We start from the raw sequence: 15536 nt of genomic DNA, 5'->3' as shown, positions 1-15536 counted from the left end.
TGCACCCCAACCCCAAGACCCTGTTCACAGAGGATCTCGATTAGAAATAGCCCTTGTGCTGGCTCTCCTCACAGAAATAAATTTTACGCTGGCTGAACAACCTTGAAAGACATATCTTTACTTGGGAGATTAATGAACACCTTCTGCTGAACTACTTGTTCACCCAACCCCCCCCCCCATCTCCCCAGTGTACGGGCAGGATATATTAGGAGGCAGTAGCAGACCTAGAAACAGCTGCGATAGTTAGTGGATGCTTTCCTCAATCCAACAGCTGAAATGCTCTCTCTGAAAGGCACTCTCATCTGACTTCTTTAAAAGCTTCAGATTCACTAGAGGTGCATCAGAGGAGTCGAGGCTTAGGTTTGGCGAGACTGATGAAATGAGAAAGTGGGAGAAAGAGTATTCATAATCCAGCACACGGCACATTCGTTTTTGTGTGAAATCCTGGTTCAGGTCTCATCAGGTTTCATCACACATATGTTTGTATGTACACATGTATTTGTTTTTACAAACCAGGATTTGTTATGATGCAAATTATTTCATCAAAGAAGTTCCTGACACGATCAGTTTGACATCCTTATCTGTCAATATTACTCTATGATTTCCATTTAAAAATAATGTGCTCTGTAAGCAGTGTTGTATATGAAGCCTTTGCGGGCTTTGGGTGAGTTTGCACCTTGTAGTTGGATTATTCTGCACCTCTGAGGACTGAGCACTGATCAAAGTGAACAATGGTCCTCCCATGCATGGATTCTCTAGTGTACAGTAATATAGCTCAACATTTTTCCTCTCCCTCAGTGTGGATCTGATAACCTGATCTCTTTCTTTTCTATCCATCTGCTCATTTTCATGTATTCAATACCTCTGAAGTTTTCTGTTCTGTATCATATGTGATTAACTTTAACTAACAGAACCAAAATATACTATGCAGGACCTAGAGAGAAAGTGATGACATTATCTCTAAGAAACCTGTCTAAAAATAGAGTAAAATCAAACCAATGCAGCACTTGAGAAATGAATGAAAACATGGCACCATGATAGATCTCAGCTCATGATTTGGAGATAAGAATTATCATTCCTTGAGGCTTTTTCCTAGTTATCAAGCAGGTTTTGGTCAAAACAACAATCACCGTCTTTTTCAATGATGTAGAAGCAAAAATAAAATTCTTGCCAGTGAACTTTGCAGATGTCACAAAACCCAGGCAATGATAACTGGTGAGGAGGACAGGTTTAGCTCTGCTGAAGAGCATGAATCACATGCTAGACTGTGCCCACGTTATGGATAAGAATGTATGACACACTTATCAGTGGTGTTTGTATTTTAGGCAACAGTGACTTGGAAGCAGATTTGAGCTGAACATGAGCTCAAAATGTGAGAGTACCAAAGAAGACAGTGACAATATTATATCTAAAAGGAGGGAACTATTGAGCAGAACATACGGCGTTACTGTATGGTTTATTAGTGAAAGTTTGTATTCAGTTAATCTGTCTGCACATTAGCAACAATGCTAAAATGATAGGAAAGGTCCAGAAAAGAATGATGAAGAGTATTAGCAACCTGGAAAATCTTCCGAATTCTGACAGTAAGGAAGTTCAATCTATTTAAGCTTTGGCAGCATAAATATTTTGCAATACAGTAAGCTAGTGCAATATTTTGCAGAATATTCTCTTTGCTGTTCTGGCTGCCCACAAGTATGTTCTTTACCTTGTGGACAACACAAGGTTGTTTTGTCCTCGAAAAGAGGGCTAGCTGTTTTACATTCGCCATGGTTAAAAGTGAACACAAGAACCACTGCCGTAGAGTATCTAAAGCGCTATTCTTGTTGTCTGACAGTAACTTACCCTACAGTGCTGCATCCGCACTGAATTCAAAAGTTCATTAAAAGATGACATGGCCAGAACAAAAAAGTACAAACATAAGAAGCTGTCATATTTTTATGTTCCCTTTAAGCTAACACAATCCAGCAGCCAGAAGCTGAAGCTGGCAACATTGAGACTGGAAACAAAAACCTAGTTTTCTGGAGATGTTAGATCTATCAATTACATTATTGAAGCCAAAATTACAAATGTTTCTAGAAGATCACATAGAAATTTTATCTTTGATACAGAGAATCCCTTAAGAATATCTTGGATTTGATTTGTCCAAGCAGTCACATTACACAAATAATGACATTTCCTTTTAAAAAACAATATATTTGTAAGATCAAAAAGTTATGAGGCTGCTTCTCCCTCTTTGATATGTGATCACAGTATCACAGTATCACAGTATGCTAGGGATTGGAAGGGACCTCAAAAGATCATCTAGTCCAATCCCCCTGTCGGAGCAGGAACACCTAGATGAGGTTGCACAGGAAGGCGTCCAGGCGAGTTTTGAATGTCTCCAGAGAAGGAGACTCCACAACCTCCCTGGGCAGCCTGATCCAGTGCTCTGTCACCCTCACTGAGAAGAAGTTTCTTCTCAAATTTAAGTGGAACCTCTTGTGTTCCAGCTTGAATCCATTACCCCTTGTCCTATCATTGGTTGCTACTGAGAAGAGCCTGGCTCCATCCTCATGACATCCCCCCTTTATATATTTATAAACGCTAATAAGATCACCCCTCAGTCTCCTCTTCTCCAAACTAAAGAGACCCAGCTCCCTCAGTCTTTCCTCATAAGGGAGATGCTCCACTCCAGCCACCATACTGCCAGGAGTATAAATGGTAAGAATGCCTGGACTGAAAATCTGTGTATGGGTTATAGCCATGCTGACTTTCAATGATCGTTTATAAATTACGATTTATTTATAAATGACCCCTTATTGTTATGATATAATGATAAGGAAAGATAAGCCACAGCCAGCTGCAAATGAGACTGAAGTTAGGAAAGGCATGCTGAAGGCCAAGCTCTTACTCTTCCATATCAGTATCACAGCATCAAATGAGTTGGCTGCATGAGCATTCAGCTGAAATGAAAGCTTGTAAACATCTTGCCATCGCTGAAGACACGTCTACAGAAAGGTTGCCCAAGGTATATGTTTGTAAGATATAGACAATGCTTGTTTGTCTGTTTGGGTTTTTTTTTGTGAAATTTTATGAATATATATTTCTTCAGGTCAATAACCCTCTTTGCCTCTGCTTAACAGAACATTCCACTCATCATTTCCTGTTCCATAACAGCTTTTGCTCGTGTTGATTCAGACAGTAAAAACGGAGGAGGGTCATCCCTCTATTTACTTACAGCCTAAATCCTGTCCCAAATCCCTGCAGCACTTGCAGTGCTACAAAAGCCCACAGAAATGATACTTCTTGTCATTTTAATCCATAAAGGAGTTGAGCATCAGGCTGAAGAGAGGTAAAAGTTTCAATTTCACTGAGGAGTCTTAGGAAATTATATCCTATCCTATTAGCCTCAGCCTTTCTTCTTTGAAAGTTAAAATTACATTTTCAGAAACAAGATATCTTGCATGCAGGATCACTTTGGGTTTTGCCCACAAATAGATATACACATATACATGTATGCATATTAAAGGGCTTGCAGAAAATTTGAGCCAAAACCTGACAGGAATCAATGTTCTGGCAAAATCTCAGTGCAGGAGCCTCAGACAGCAGCACTCTCAGCTTTCCCAGAGCAGGACCTGATGTTCGAGGTTAATCACAAGGATTCATTTTGTTGAGGGATCAGAAACCCAAAGCTGGCTCTATATAATACCTAAATCCCTTAATGCAACCAGCAGAGCCACAGGGCTTCTGTCCTCTAAAGCTGATACTTTCTATTAATTCAGGATACCTGTTCATTCATCTTTCTTTCCAGGCCAATTACTAAAGGAAGGGTTTTGTGGTGGGAAGAAAGGCAAGCTCACAGTTCAGAAAGATAAGAGATAAACTACTGCCCCCTTTGTAGTCAATAGGACTTTTATCACTGTCTTCAGCTCTGGATTTCACCAAATACTTTTGTATATGAAAAGTTACATTTCTGTAACTTTTTCTGTACATTTATTCACCAGATCTATACATGAAAAGGAAAATGAGAAACTTCCGAACTCTGTTTTCACATGGAGATTAAAGGTTTTCCCAGAAAACAACTAACATGAAAAATTGTGGGCATATGCTCTAGGCATTCTCTAAGTTTCTATGATATAAATTAAAAGCTCCAATCTACTGAATCCTAAGGTTGAGACACTGTCATGGACATCTTTAGACAGTGCCAAGATAAAATCCTAACTGGAACTCATCAAAAGTTATGATACTCAAAATCTGAATCTGAATTTTGTACTTTGGTCTGATTTTTATCAAAATCGGCAGAACACATGGCAATCCTACAGTGGTTTAAATTTCTCTGTCTCACTGTGAGGGCAGGGAAAACAGAATGGAATGGTATGACCTCTGATGAAGAGGACAATGTGAACATGATATTCCTGGACTAACCCCTCTTCTCTGTATCACTTCAAATAGGTAGTGAAAGCTGACTAATCACATTAACATTTAAGGACATCATTTATAATAATGGCTGGAAGATATCTTTGTTCATACTATCCTGTAAAGAAATGACCTGAAGAGAAAATACACTTTGCATGAATCTCCCAGTTATCAGACTAACAAGCATACAGTAACCGGTGTGTGTAGAAATTACAATACAGTTTGTGGAAATCTCCTAACACAGGGTGCAATTCATGAAATGGTTAAAACAAAAAAAAAACGATCTGTTAAGAAGTCTGGAGACAGAATAAATATGGTCAGTTCCTTCTGCACCAGAAGAGCTACAAGAACCCTCATATGTTTTGAGACATTTTCTTTCTGTCAACCTGTTTGGCTAGTCTATGATGGTTACTGAAGCAATTGTATAACAGGCATTAATGTACTCATAGCAGACAGACAATATATGGCTAAAAAGTGGAAATATTTATGGGATAAAAAAAAGAGCTACTTATCTGACACACTTATATCAGCCAGTGGTATCCTGGACTGCATCAAAAGAAGCAGGGACAGCAGGTCGAGGGAGGAGATTCTACCCCTCTACTCCCCCCTCGTGAGACCCCACCTGGAGTACTGCGTCCAGCTCCTGGGGTCCCCAACATAAGAAAGACGTGGACCTGTTGGAGCGGTCCAGAGGAGGGCCACAAAGATGATCAGAGGGCTGGAGAAAGGCTATGAAAGCCTATGAAGACAGGCTGAGAAAGTTGGTGTTGTTCAACCTGGAGAAGAAAAGGCTTCGGGGAGACCTTATAGCAGCCTTCCAGTACCTAAAGGGGTCTATGGGAAAGACGGGGAGGGAGTCTTTATCAGGGAGTGTAGCAATAGGATGAGGGGTAGTGGTTTTAAACTGAAAGAGGGTAGAATTAGATTAGATACCAGGAAGAAATTCTTTACTCTGAGGATGTTGAGGCACTGCAACAGGTTGCCCAGAGAAGTTATTAAGGCCTCATCCCTGGAAATGTTCAAGACCATGAAGGATGGGGCTTTGAGCAACCTGGTCTAGTGGGAGTTGTCCCTGCCCATTCCATCTAAAACTAGATGATATTTAAGTTCCTGCCCAACCTAAACCATTCTATGATTCTATGATTCTATATACCCTTATTTCTCAATGGTGTTATGTCTGAAGAAAGAGAGCTGGTCAAATAAAATGAAAGTTTTAGAGAAATGGACTCATGGTTACAAAATATTTTACTGAAAATGGCCTTGTTCCTTCAAATATGGTCACATATATTCCATTACAAGTTAGGCATGAGTGTAAAAATATAAGGACACTATCTACATTTACCTACTCTGATCCCAGTTGGCTGCAAAAAGCAGAAGAATCTTCCTGCCACAGTGGTCGCGATTTTCCAGTACTCCCGGGAACCCATCCGTCAGAGCTCGCTTGATTCCTGGATCATCAGCCTTGAAGTTTTTAAACATATCCAGATTTAATTGGCGGTACTGGAAGTACTGAGCCAGCAGTCTGAACGCCTCAGTTTGGTGAAACTTTCTGGCTCGGAGAAATCTCAAGATGAAGGCATCATCTGTACGTAAAAACCCAATGTCAGGCCTTGTGATGATCATGTCCCTGACTTGCTGGATATCCTGATGCAAAATGTCTGGGTTTTCATTCAGTTCCAGGCGCGCTTTCTCTATAGTCTCTGGACTTAGTCCAGCTTGTAAATGGGTCATCTCTGCAAAAAACTCTTTTCCAAACTCTTAACTTCAGATATTTTAGTAGGAGAAGTGCTGATCCCATTCAATTGATGTGAGTGTGAGCCATTCAGAAGCTTTTTGCTATCAAGCTGATATTTAACAAATGAAAGGGAAGGGCTTTTCTTATTCTTGCAGAAAGAGTAACAGGCAGTTCACATGTAGTATAATCCATCCAAAGGAAAGAGTTGCTTATTCCATAACTTACTAAAAGAAAAGGCAAATACATAAAAGAAAGATTAAATATATATATAAGGCTTACAGAACGCTTTTCTGAACTTTCTATACCAATAAAATTGCTTTTTGTGCTTCATATATAAGATGATACCAGTCAAATAATTTCAGAATGGGTGCATTTAAGATAAAGTAGTCACTGACAGCCTGAATGTATATATTCAAGCTTTCAGAAAGACAATCTGATTAACTGACAATTAATACTAAGCTGTATCAACGTATTATTAGAATACACTTTGCAAAGTTATCTTACAGAAGTGTGGGAGTTTCAACATCCCATAACTTCAAGCCCAGGATGACAAAAGCAAAAATAATAGTCATTTTCCCCACCCCTAACAAGAACTACATTTCAGCTTCCGAAGTATGCAGATTTATACTTACCATATTCAAAATAATAACTGTTGATTTTGTTTTATCACCCATTCTATCAGCTTGTAGCTTTCCTTGAATTAGCCTCTGAGCTGACAGCAAATCAGATTTAAAAGCCCCCAAAACTCCACCAACATCAAGGGTATTTTCTACTTGGTAAAAGCTCACTGAAAATATTTCCCATTGAGACTTAATATATCTTCATGGGAAGCTTCCCATGAATAAAATAGAATAGAATCACAGGGTTGGAAAGGGACCTCTGGAGATCATCTAGTCCAACCCCCCTGCCAGAGCAGGGACACCTTAGAGCAGGTTGCACAGGAACACGTCCAGGCGGGTTTTGAATGTCTCCAGAGATGGAGTGTCCACCACCTCCCTGGGCAGCCTGTTCCAGTGCTCTACCACCCTCAAGGTAAAGAAGTTCCTCCTCATGTTTAGGTGGAACTTCCTATACTCAAGTTTGCGCCCATTACCTCTTGTCCTGTCACTGGGCACCGCCAAAAAGAGCCTGGCCCCATCCTCCTGGCACCCACCCTTTAAGTATTTATAAGCATGGATCAGGTCCCCCCTCAACCGCCTTTTTTCCAGGCTAAAAGAGACCCAATTCCCTCTGTCTTTCTTCATAAGAGAGGTGTTCCAGTCCCCTAATCATCTTGATAGCCCTATGCTGCACCCTCTCCAGCAGTTCCCTGTCCTTCTTGAGCTGGGGAGCCCAGAACTGGACACAGTACTCCAGATGCAGCCTCACCAAGGCAGAGTAGAGGGGGAGGATGACCTCCCTTGACCTGCTGGCCACACTCTTCTTGATTCACCACAGGATGCCATTGGCCTTCTTGGCCACAAGGGCACATTGCTGGCTCATGGTCATCCTTTTGTCCACCAGGACTCCCAGGTCTCTTTCTACAGATGTTTGATGAATCTAATCTGACAGGGTTAATATTTTATTTGAAAAGAGATGTATTTTATTCCAAATTCTTTTTTCTGTATCTTTTCTGAATACCTAGTTCTGAATTTCATTTTCATTCCTGTACTTTACCTAGAATTTGTTTTTACAAGTGTTAGAACAAAAGCTGCTTAAGCTGTTATGTATGAGCAAAATGGTACAGTGAATCTCTTACATTTCAGTGGCATAATTAGCAAGAGGCTGTCATCTAAGTCTGTGTAGTTACACTTGTGTGAAATAAGATCAAGGTCTGTTCCAATGCGAAATGTATGTGAAGAAAGATCAAGACCCATCCAATTTTTCAGCCATCACAAAAACAGACAAGCAAACAAAAAACTCCACCGCTTAACTGATCTCTCTCTCTTTCTAATTTCTGGAAAAGAAAAATTGGCTTTAAAAATTAAAAGAGAATCCCTCAGTGAAAGACATACTTTATTGTATTTGGAGAAAGCTGTTTGGAAAGTTATGAATTATTTATAGCAAAACAACCATTTCACTCAGCTGCTCCCCTGGGTTCAGCGTTCTCATATCAAACAAAGGGGAGAGCAGCAGCCAGAGCATTTCTTCATCCAGGGGCTGCTCAAAGTTACATTGCAGGACCTGGAAGTCAACCAGCACAAGAGATGCCGAGTTCCCTGTTTTGTGAGCTTGCATGTCATTGATAAAAAATGCATTTTAAATGCCACAGCTGCAGCCCTGGGATGAGATCCCTAAATTTGAACACAGACAGTTTCTGCATATTTGCTTAAAGGACATTTGTGGCAGGAGATAAGCTCTTCATTCAACAGCAACGTGCGTTAGACTTGTCTGTGGGTGATACAAAGGAGAGTTTGTTAAGCAGCCTCTTTCTGCATTCACCGTGGAGCTGGAGTTATGAAGAGCTACCTGCAGGGCAGCACAACTGGTGATTCATCAGCCTGGGAAAACTTGGGAAAAGGTAGAGCCGGGAGGAAAGCAGGCTGGCTGCCTTTGACAAGTCACTGCAGAGCACAAATGACTCCAGAAAAACAAACCCTGAAGTTTTGAAGGGGTAATCTATGGGTGCGAGTTATTCAGTTCTTAAAGTTGTATTAAAGGTGGATTGCACACATAAAAATAAACTAACAGTTGTTTGCTGTCTTCTCACCTTTATTAGACCAAATTAGGAGAACTCCGATGGTATCAACTGAATTCTGCTCATGTAAAGTTGATGTAGGCCACCGGAATATCAGGCCAATATTTTGTGCTTAAGATCTCAAATTCATGGTGACATTAGCATTTTCTTGCATAAATTGTGTTTTTAATTACAACTGCCTCCATGAGCTAGTTAGGGGAACTCGGTACATTTACTACGGCACTGTCATTGGGGGAGTGTAGTGAAAGGATCGGTTCTTTCCGTAGTTTTAACAGCAAGTCATAATGAGGCTGGTTGTGCTTGAGGGAGGTCAGCAGAGGGGTGGAAGCAAGGAGCTTATCTGACATCTGCATTACATCTGGTTCAGGGCTCAGTATGAATTCAAACACCTTTGGAGCTCCTGTGGCTTAGAATTACAGAATCATAGAATCACTGAATGGTTTTGGTTGGAAAAGACCTTTAAAGATCATCTGCTCCAACCCCCCTGCCATGAGCAGGGACATCTTTCACTGGATCAGGTTACTCAGAGCCCCATCCAGCCTGACCTTGAACACTTTGAGGGATAAGGCATCCACAGCTTCTCTGGGCAACCTGTTCCAGTGTCTCACCGCCCTCACAGTAAAGAATTTCTTTTTTATACCCAACCATTAGCCTGTGTCCTATCACTATAGACCCTGGTAAAAGCTCTCTTTGTGTCTTTCCTATAAGCCTCCTTTAAGTACTGAAAGGCTGCAATAAGGTCCTCCTGAAGCCTTTTCTTTTCCATGCTGAACAACCCCAACTCTCCCAGCCTTTCTTCACAGGAGAGGTGTTCTAGCCCTCCAACCATTTTTGTGGCCCTCCTCTGGACCGGTTCTAACAGGTCTGAGGAATTGCGGCGTTTAACTGTGACACCCAGTGTATTCATCTATTTTCTGAGAGTCTATGGTAGTAGCACTCTCCCTTCCTCTTCTTTTAGAATCATAGAATCGTTTAGGTTGATAAAGGCCTTTAAGATCATTGAGTCCAACCCTTAAACTAACACTGCCAGGTCCACCACTAAACCATGTCCCTAAACACCATAACTACACATCTTTTAAATATCATAGGATCATAGAATCATAGAATTGCTGAGGTTGGAAGGGACCTTTAAGATCATCACATCCAACCATTAACCTACCCTGACAAAAACCACTTCTAAACCATGTCCCGAAGTACCACATCTACCCTTTTTTTAAACACCTCCAGGGATGGTGAATCCACCACCTTCCTGGGCAGCCTATTCCAATGTTTAATAACCCTTTCAGTGAAGAAGTTTTTCCTCATATCTAATCTTAACCTCCCTTGGCACAACTTGAGACTATTTCCTTTTGTCCTATCACTTGTTACTTGGGAGAAGAGACTAACACCCACCTCACTACAACCTCCTTTCAAGTAGTTGTACAGAGCAATAAGGTCTCCTCTCAGCCTCCTTTTCTCCAGGCTAAACAACCCCAGTTCCCTCAGCCACTCCTCACAAGACTTGTGCTCTGTCCCCTCACCAGCTTCGTTGCTCTTCTTTGGACACGCTCCAGCACCTCAATGTCTTTCTTGTAGTGAGGGGCCCAAAACCAAACACAGTATTCGAGGTGCGGCCTCACCAGTGCTGAGTACAGGGGGACAATCACTTCCCTAGCCCTGCTGGCCACACAGTTCTGACTCTCATCTCCACCAAGATTCTTCTTTGGAAATAAGGCAAGTTTTTTTAAAGGTCAGCTGCAGTCTACTGCAGAAGAAAATGGGGTTACACCAAAGAGAGAAAGTCCAGCCCTTCAGATTTTCTTATAGGATCCCCAAGCATTTATTGTCAAAAATTATGCTACTTATTATCATTAAAGTTTCCTACTGTTTTTACTTTATTTAAATGGATTAGCACCCTTCATGCCTAGGATGATCCCAAGGTGAGGGAGATACGGTCCTCTCCTGTCAGACGTTGTTGTCAAAAAGCAACTGACAAATACTTAGTCTAGCAAAAGATACATTTTTTAATGTATTTCAGAGTTTTCTGACAGTGACCTGAGCTATAGCCATGGGTTACATCTTACAGAAGAGCCTCTACAGATTATCCTGATTATCAGCTGGAACATATTTTTCTCTAACATACTTTATTGGCATAATGTTATATATTGCAAAATAATCCAAAATATGTATGAAGAATGTTGTCGCTATCTGAACCATAACACATATCATGGGGTTAGCAATCCACTCTAGCACCATTGACTTCAAGGAGTCTGATTTATATCAGTGGATGATTCAGTTCTCCCACTGCTTATCTTGACAATAAATTTAAAGCTCCATAGCTACCTAGTTTAATTGTCATTGTGCTTTCTCCAATGGTACTGATTTATTCTGATTCCAAAGGTACAGCAGAAGCACCTTCTCTATTTTCACCCCCTCCCGCACATGGCAATTTCTCCTTCTCTTCTGGTGTTCTGTACAGCTCTGATCCATCTGCCAATTTTTCAGATGTTTACATCTTTGTTCTGGGTTTTCTTCCCCCCAAATGAAGATGCAGGCCTCTTTTTCCCTATCTTGAATATTGTTGCTGCATGTTGGCACGCTAGACTCTTTGTTATAGTCTCAACAGCTGTTTTTCTGTGTTGTGACTCTTTGTTCCCAAAGGACTATTTGCTCTCCTAATGTCTTTTCACAGCCACTTACAATAAATCATCCCTCCAAGGTAACAAACCCCACTTTAAACAAGGAAAAATAATTAACAGAGGTTTGAAACACAACATATTAATACAGAAAAAAAAGGGAAATTTCCACCAAAATTGTGGTGTCACATGCCATTTCAGATTATTCATTTTCATTCCCAACAAGAGAATGACAAGGGACAGAGAGTGGCTTTAGCATAGGTAAAATACTGAACATGTGTTTTCAGACAAACATCTTATATTCTTGCCTGACCCTCAAAAATAAGATTTAGTTAATAATAAAATTTACAGTAATACTTAATAATCAACTGAAATGAAAATAATTTCTTAAGGAAGTACATATAGCACTTTCCATCTGAAGATCTTAATATGCTTTACTGCTTTCTTCAATACAGCTTCTGGATCAGCATTCAATCCCCATTTGCTCTACATCTCCTGGAAAATTGGCCAAAATGTGCTCTCAGTGATGATGAGGCATGTCTGGATCATTTTGTTCCTGCCCGCTTAGCTGTCCCTGCAACACCAGTTGCCTGTTGAAACGTTGTCCTCATGTCCATTTGGCCCTTCCCCATCCACTTGAGTTCCAGAAAGATTGTAGTTGCCTTTGGCTACCGAGTGTTTTCCATTCAGTCCAACGCTATATGCCATGCAAAATGTCATTACTACAGCTTTTGTACAGGGAAGGCACTAGGGTTTGATCCTCACCTGGTATTAATAGGCATCACTGTTATGATTTGTCTCATAATATAATTCCTAACTCCTAGCATTCATACAGATATTAGCTGCTAAAATCATGCCAGAAAAGAAGGGAGTGGGCAGGGAGGGAGGAAAAATGGTAATCTAGAATGATTTCATCTCAGAGTGTGGGTGTCATCTCATTAAATTGCTTTTTAAAAAATATTTTGATGTTATCTGTGGAAAACATCTTTGGGCCATGTTCTGCTTATCAAGGATTGCTCCAAAGGGGCCGGGGAGGATGAATCCACAGCTGTATTTACAGGAATGGCTCCTCTGGCATTTTGTGGCCTTGTGGTACCTTAGTAGGAACCTGTACTGGAAACTGAGTGCTCAGACTTAGAAAGGGACGTACCCCAGCTCCGTGAGTTAATTTCAAAAGAGTGATGAGAAAAACTGGCTCTCTCTTGTCCTTGGCTGCTGGATCCTGGCATCCTTCACAGACACTGGGGAGAAGCACAGCCCTGAGTGATTTGCCTGAGGTCACAGAGGACACATTTCACAGAGCTGGGAACAGACCATATGTCTCCTGAATCTGAGCCTCAAGCTTACACGTTAACATCTGGGCAATCTTTTCCCCCTACGCATAATTCTCTGCATCATGAGAAAAGTGTGAAGCCATGTTGCACAGAAAGAAATGGAGACGTAGACTGCAATCTTCCCAGTGTCCCCAGTGTAACCCCCATAAGCACAATCAGGACCCCACAAGTGTACCATTTTTTTATGCTTTTGCCAAGAGCAATCCCGCTTTGGAGGAACCCGACAGGTCTATCTCACATCTCAAGTCCAATAGCCCAACCACTGCTCAGCTTATCACAGAATCACAGAAAGACTGAGAGATTGGAGGGCAACTAGTTCAACCCTCCTGCTCGAGCAGGGCCACCCAGACAAAGTTGCCCAGGACCTTGCCCAGATGGCTTTTGAATATCTCCAAGGACGGAGACTCCACAACCTCTCTGGGGAATCTGTGCCAGTGCTCAGTCACCCAATGAGTTTCCCAATGTTCAGAAGGAACCTACTGTGTTACCATTTGTGCCTGTTGCTTCTGGTCCTGTCCTTGGGCACCACTGTAAAGAGCCTGGCTCCATCCTCTTTACAACTTCCCTTCAGGTATTTGTACACATTGATGAGATCCTCCTGAGCCTGCTCTTCTCCAGGATGAACAGTCCCAGCTCTTGCAGCCTTTCCTCACAGGAAAGATGGTCCAGTCACTTAATCATCTTTGTGGCCCTTCATTGGACTGTCTCCAGTATGGCCATATCTCTCTTGTACCGGGGAGCCCAGAACTGGGTGCAATACTCCAGGTGTGGCCTCACCAGTCCTGACCGTTATGAACACCCCCTGCTTCCCTGTAGCCCTTCCCTAAGGGACTAGATTCTCCCAGTCAATCTAAACAAGTTAAATATCACAAGCCTTTCTCCTGCAAGTCTTAGTGCTCCTGTAAACCTTCACTAGGTAATTGTTGCTTGTCTTCAACATGGAAACAGGGAATGTTTGTGACTGTACCAGATGTGTGGAGAATTCGATGGTTTCTCACACTTTCCCAGCATGCAATCTCCTCACTCTGGTGCGGAAACTAACATTTATTTCAGTTCACTAAAAGCAATACATCACAGATTCCTATTCCCCTCATATTACAGTCTCCTTGTCAGCTTAAGACAGTTACAGGTTACCCTCGGGCCACATCTGTCTGTCCAGCAGTGGTAATTTAGCCATGGTACAACACAAAACACAGCAGCAACTCGGCTGATCTTTGTAGCTCTCTGCACAGTACGTAGGGCAGGCACGTCAGTTGTCCTGCTGTTGCTACAAGCTGACGGGCATGGGGAGAGACTGACAACGTTGTCTAATAGATGTAAAATTAAAAAATTGCCTCATTATATTTTGACCTGAAATGTCCAAAACTTATTGCCTACATGAATATTAAGGAATAAGACCACATGCTGAGGAGGAGAACTTAAACAACTTGTAAATAAAAAAGTTAAAAAAAAAAAAAAAACACTCAGGAACTTAATGGGATTGCTTCTATCTTTCTCTAAATCATAGTTTTAAAGTTTTAAGTATTCACCAACCACAGGTAAACTGCAAATCCCTATGGAAACGTGAGGGCTGACCTGTGGTGTGTCAAAGAAGCAGCAGGCTACGAGGGACTTCCATCTCAGTTATGAACTAGTCCAAGTGTCACCATACCAAAAGCATCCTGGCTGCTATTGGACAAAGTGGTCACTTTCTTCAATACTATAGAAACTTCTTGCATCTGAAACTATCAGCAATATGCAAAACATGAATTCTGACCCCCAAGCCTGATAATTAAGTCATGTGTAGAAATCTGATCGTGTAGGATCATAATATTAGTCCCTGAAAATCCCTAAATGCACTGTAGAAGTTGCGTTACAACAACTGCACGAAGATATACAGAAGGAACAAAACTTATTATCTATATCTTTAACAACATGACATTTATTTAATTTTACAGTTCTTTTGCTCCACATTTTAAAAATTAAGTTCCTTTGAAAAATATGAAATGCAACAGTGATGCCCTATTAGTGGATGACTTCATTCTGCTTTCTACGTTACTCCAGAGAAAGGCATCGATCATTCTGTGGGGTGGCAGTGGAGGGAGGAAGGGAAGGAAGGAAAGGCAGGGGCAGAGAGGAAGGAAGGAAGGAGGGAAGCAAGGAAGGAAGGAACGGAGGGGAGGAAGAGGGAGGCAGGGAGGGGAGAAAGGAAAGAGGAAGGGATTTCTGCACCCAGGAATTCAAGCAATTGTCCTGTTTTTTTCTCTTGCTCTTATTAAAGTCTGAGCACAAACACAAAGATCTGCACGCAGACACTTGTCTGAAAACTGTAGAAATTAAGTTTATTATAATTCAATATTACCTTGTGGGTTTGTTTTCTCAGGGAAGGAACATATCAGACTTAAGGAGTTTATTTCTATAAATACTAATGAAGAAAAACAAAAACAAAAACAAACAAACAAAAAAACCCCACCCAAACCACAAAAACTTAAAACTCTTTGAAAATTCACAAACTAAGTCCTCAGAGCAGCATTAGTTTCAAGAGGGAAAGGACATACAACTCATCTGCCAAAAACGATGTGAACTTCTGCTCATTGAACTTCCCACTCCATAGAAGACTGAAGTTGCTTCTTTTTTATTAACTAGTAGGACCCAATTGTCATATCTTGTTTGTGTATGTGCCAGACACCACACCAGAGGGCTATGAGAGAAAATAATACTCGCTTACCAAACAATAGCACAATTGCTTCTGTGACTGCACACTTAAATTAACAATTACATTAGTTTATACTCTTAGTTTG

The 15536-nt window shown here is 41.2% G+C and overlaps 1 protein-coding gene across 1 annotated transcript in view; it reads right to left on the bottom strand.

The window, feature by feature from the left end:
• The window catches only part of CLVS1 (clavesin 1), a gene marked incomplete at both ends in the record, with an annotated part of 99452 nt that extends 93326 nt beyond the window's left edge, over positions 1 to 6126 (bottom strand). The window contains one exon of the mRNA XM_082479142.1: positions 5738 to 6126. Coding sequence (XP_082335268.1) covers positions 5738 to 6126 — 389 coding nt within the window. The remainder of the gene's footprint in view (positions 1 to 5737) is intronic.
• Between the last annotated feature and the right edge of the window lie 9410 nt (positions 6127 to 15536).

The sequence above is a fragment of the Vanellus vanellus genome (assembly GCF_965231255.1).
Source record: "Vanellus vanellus genome assembly, chromosome: 2".
Classification (NCBI taxonomy): Eukaryota; Metazoa; Chordata; class Aves; order Charadriiformes; family Charadriidae; genus Vanellus; species Vanellus vanellus.
This window is presented reverse-complemented; position numbering and strand designations above follow the sequence as displayed.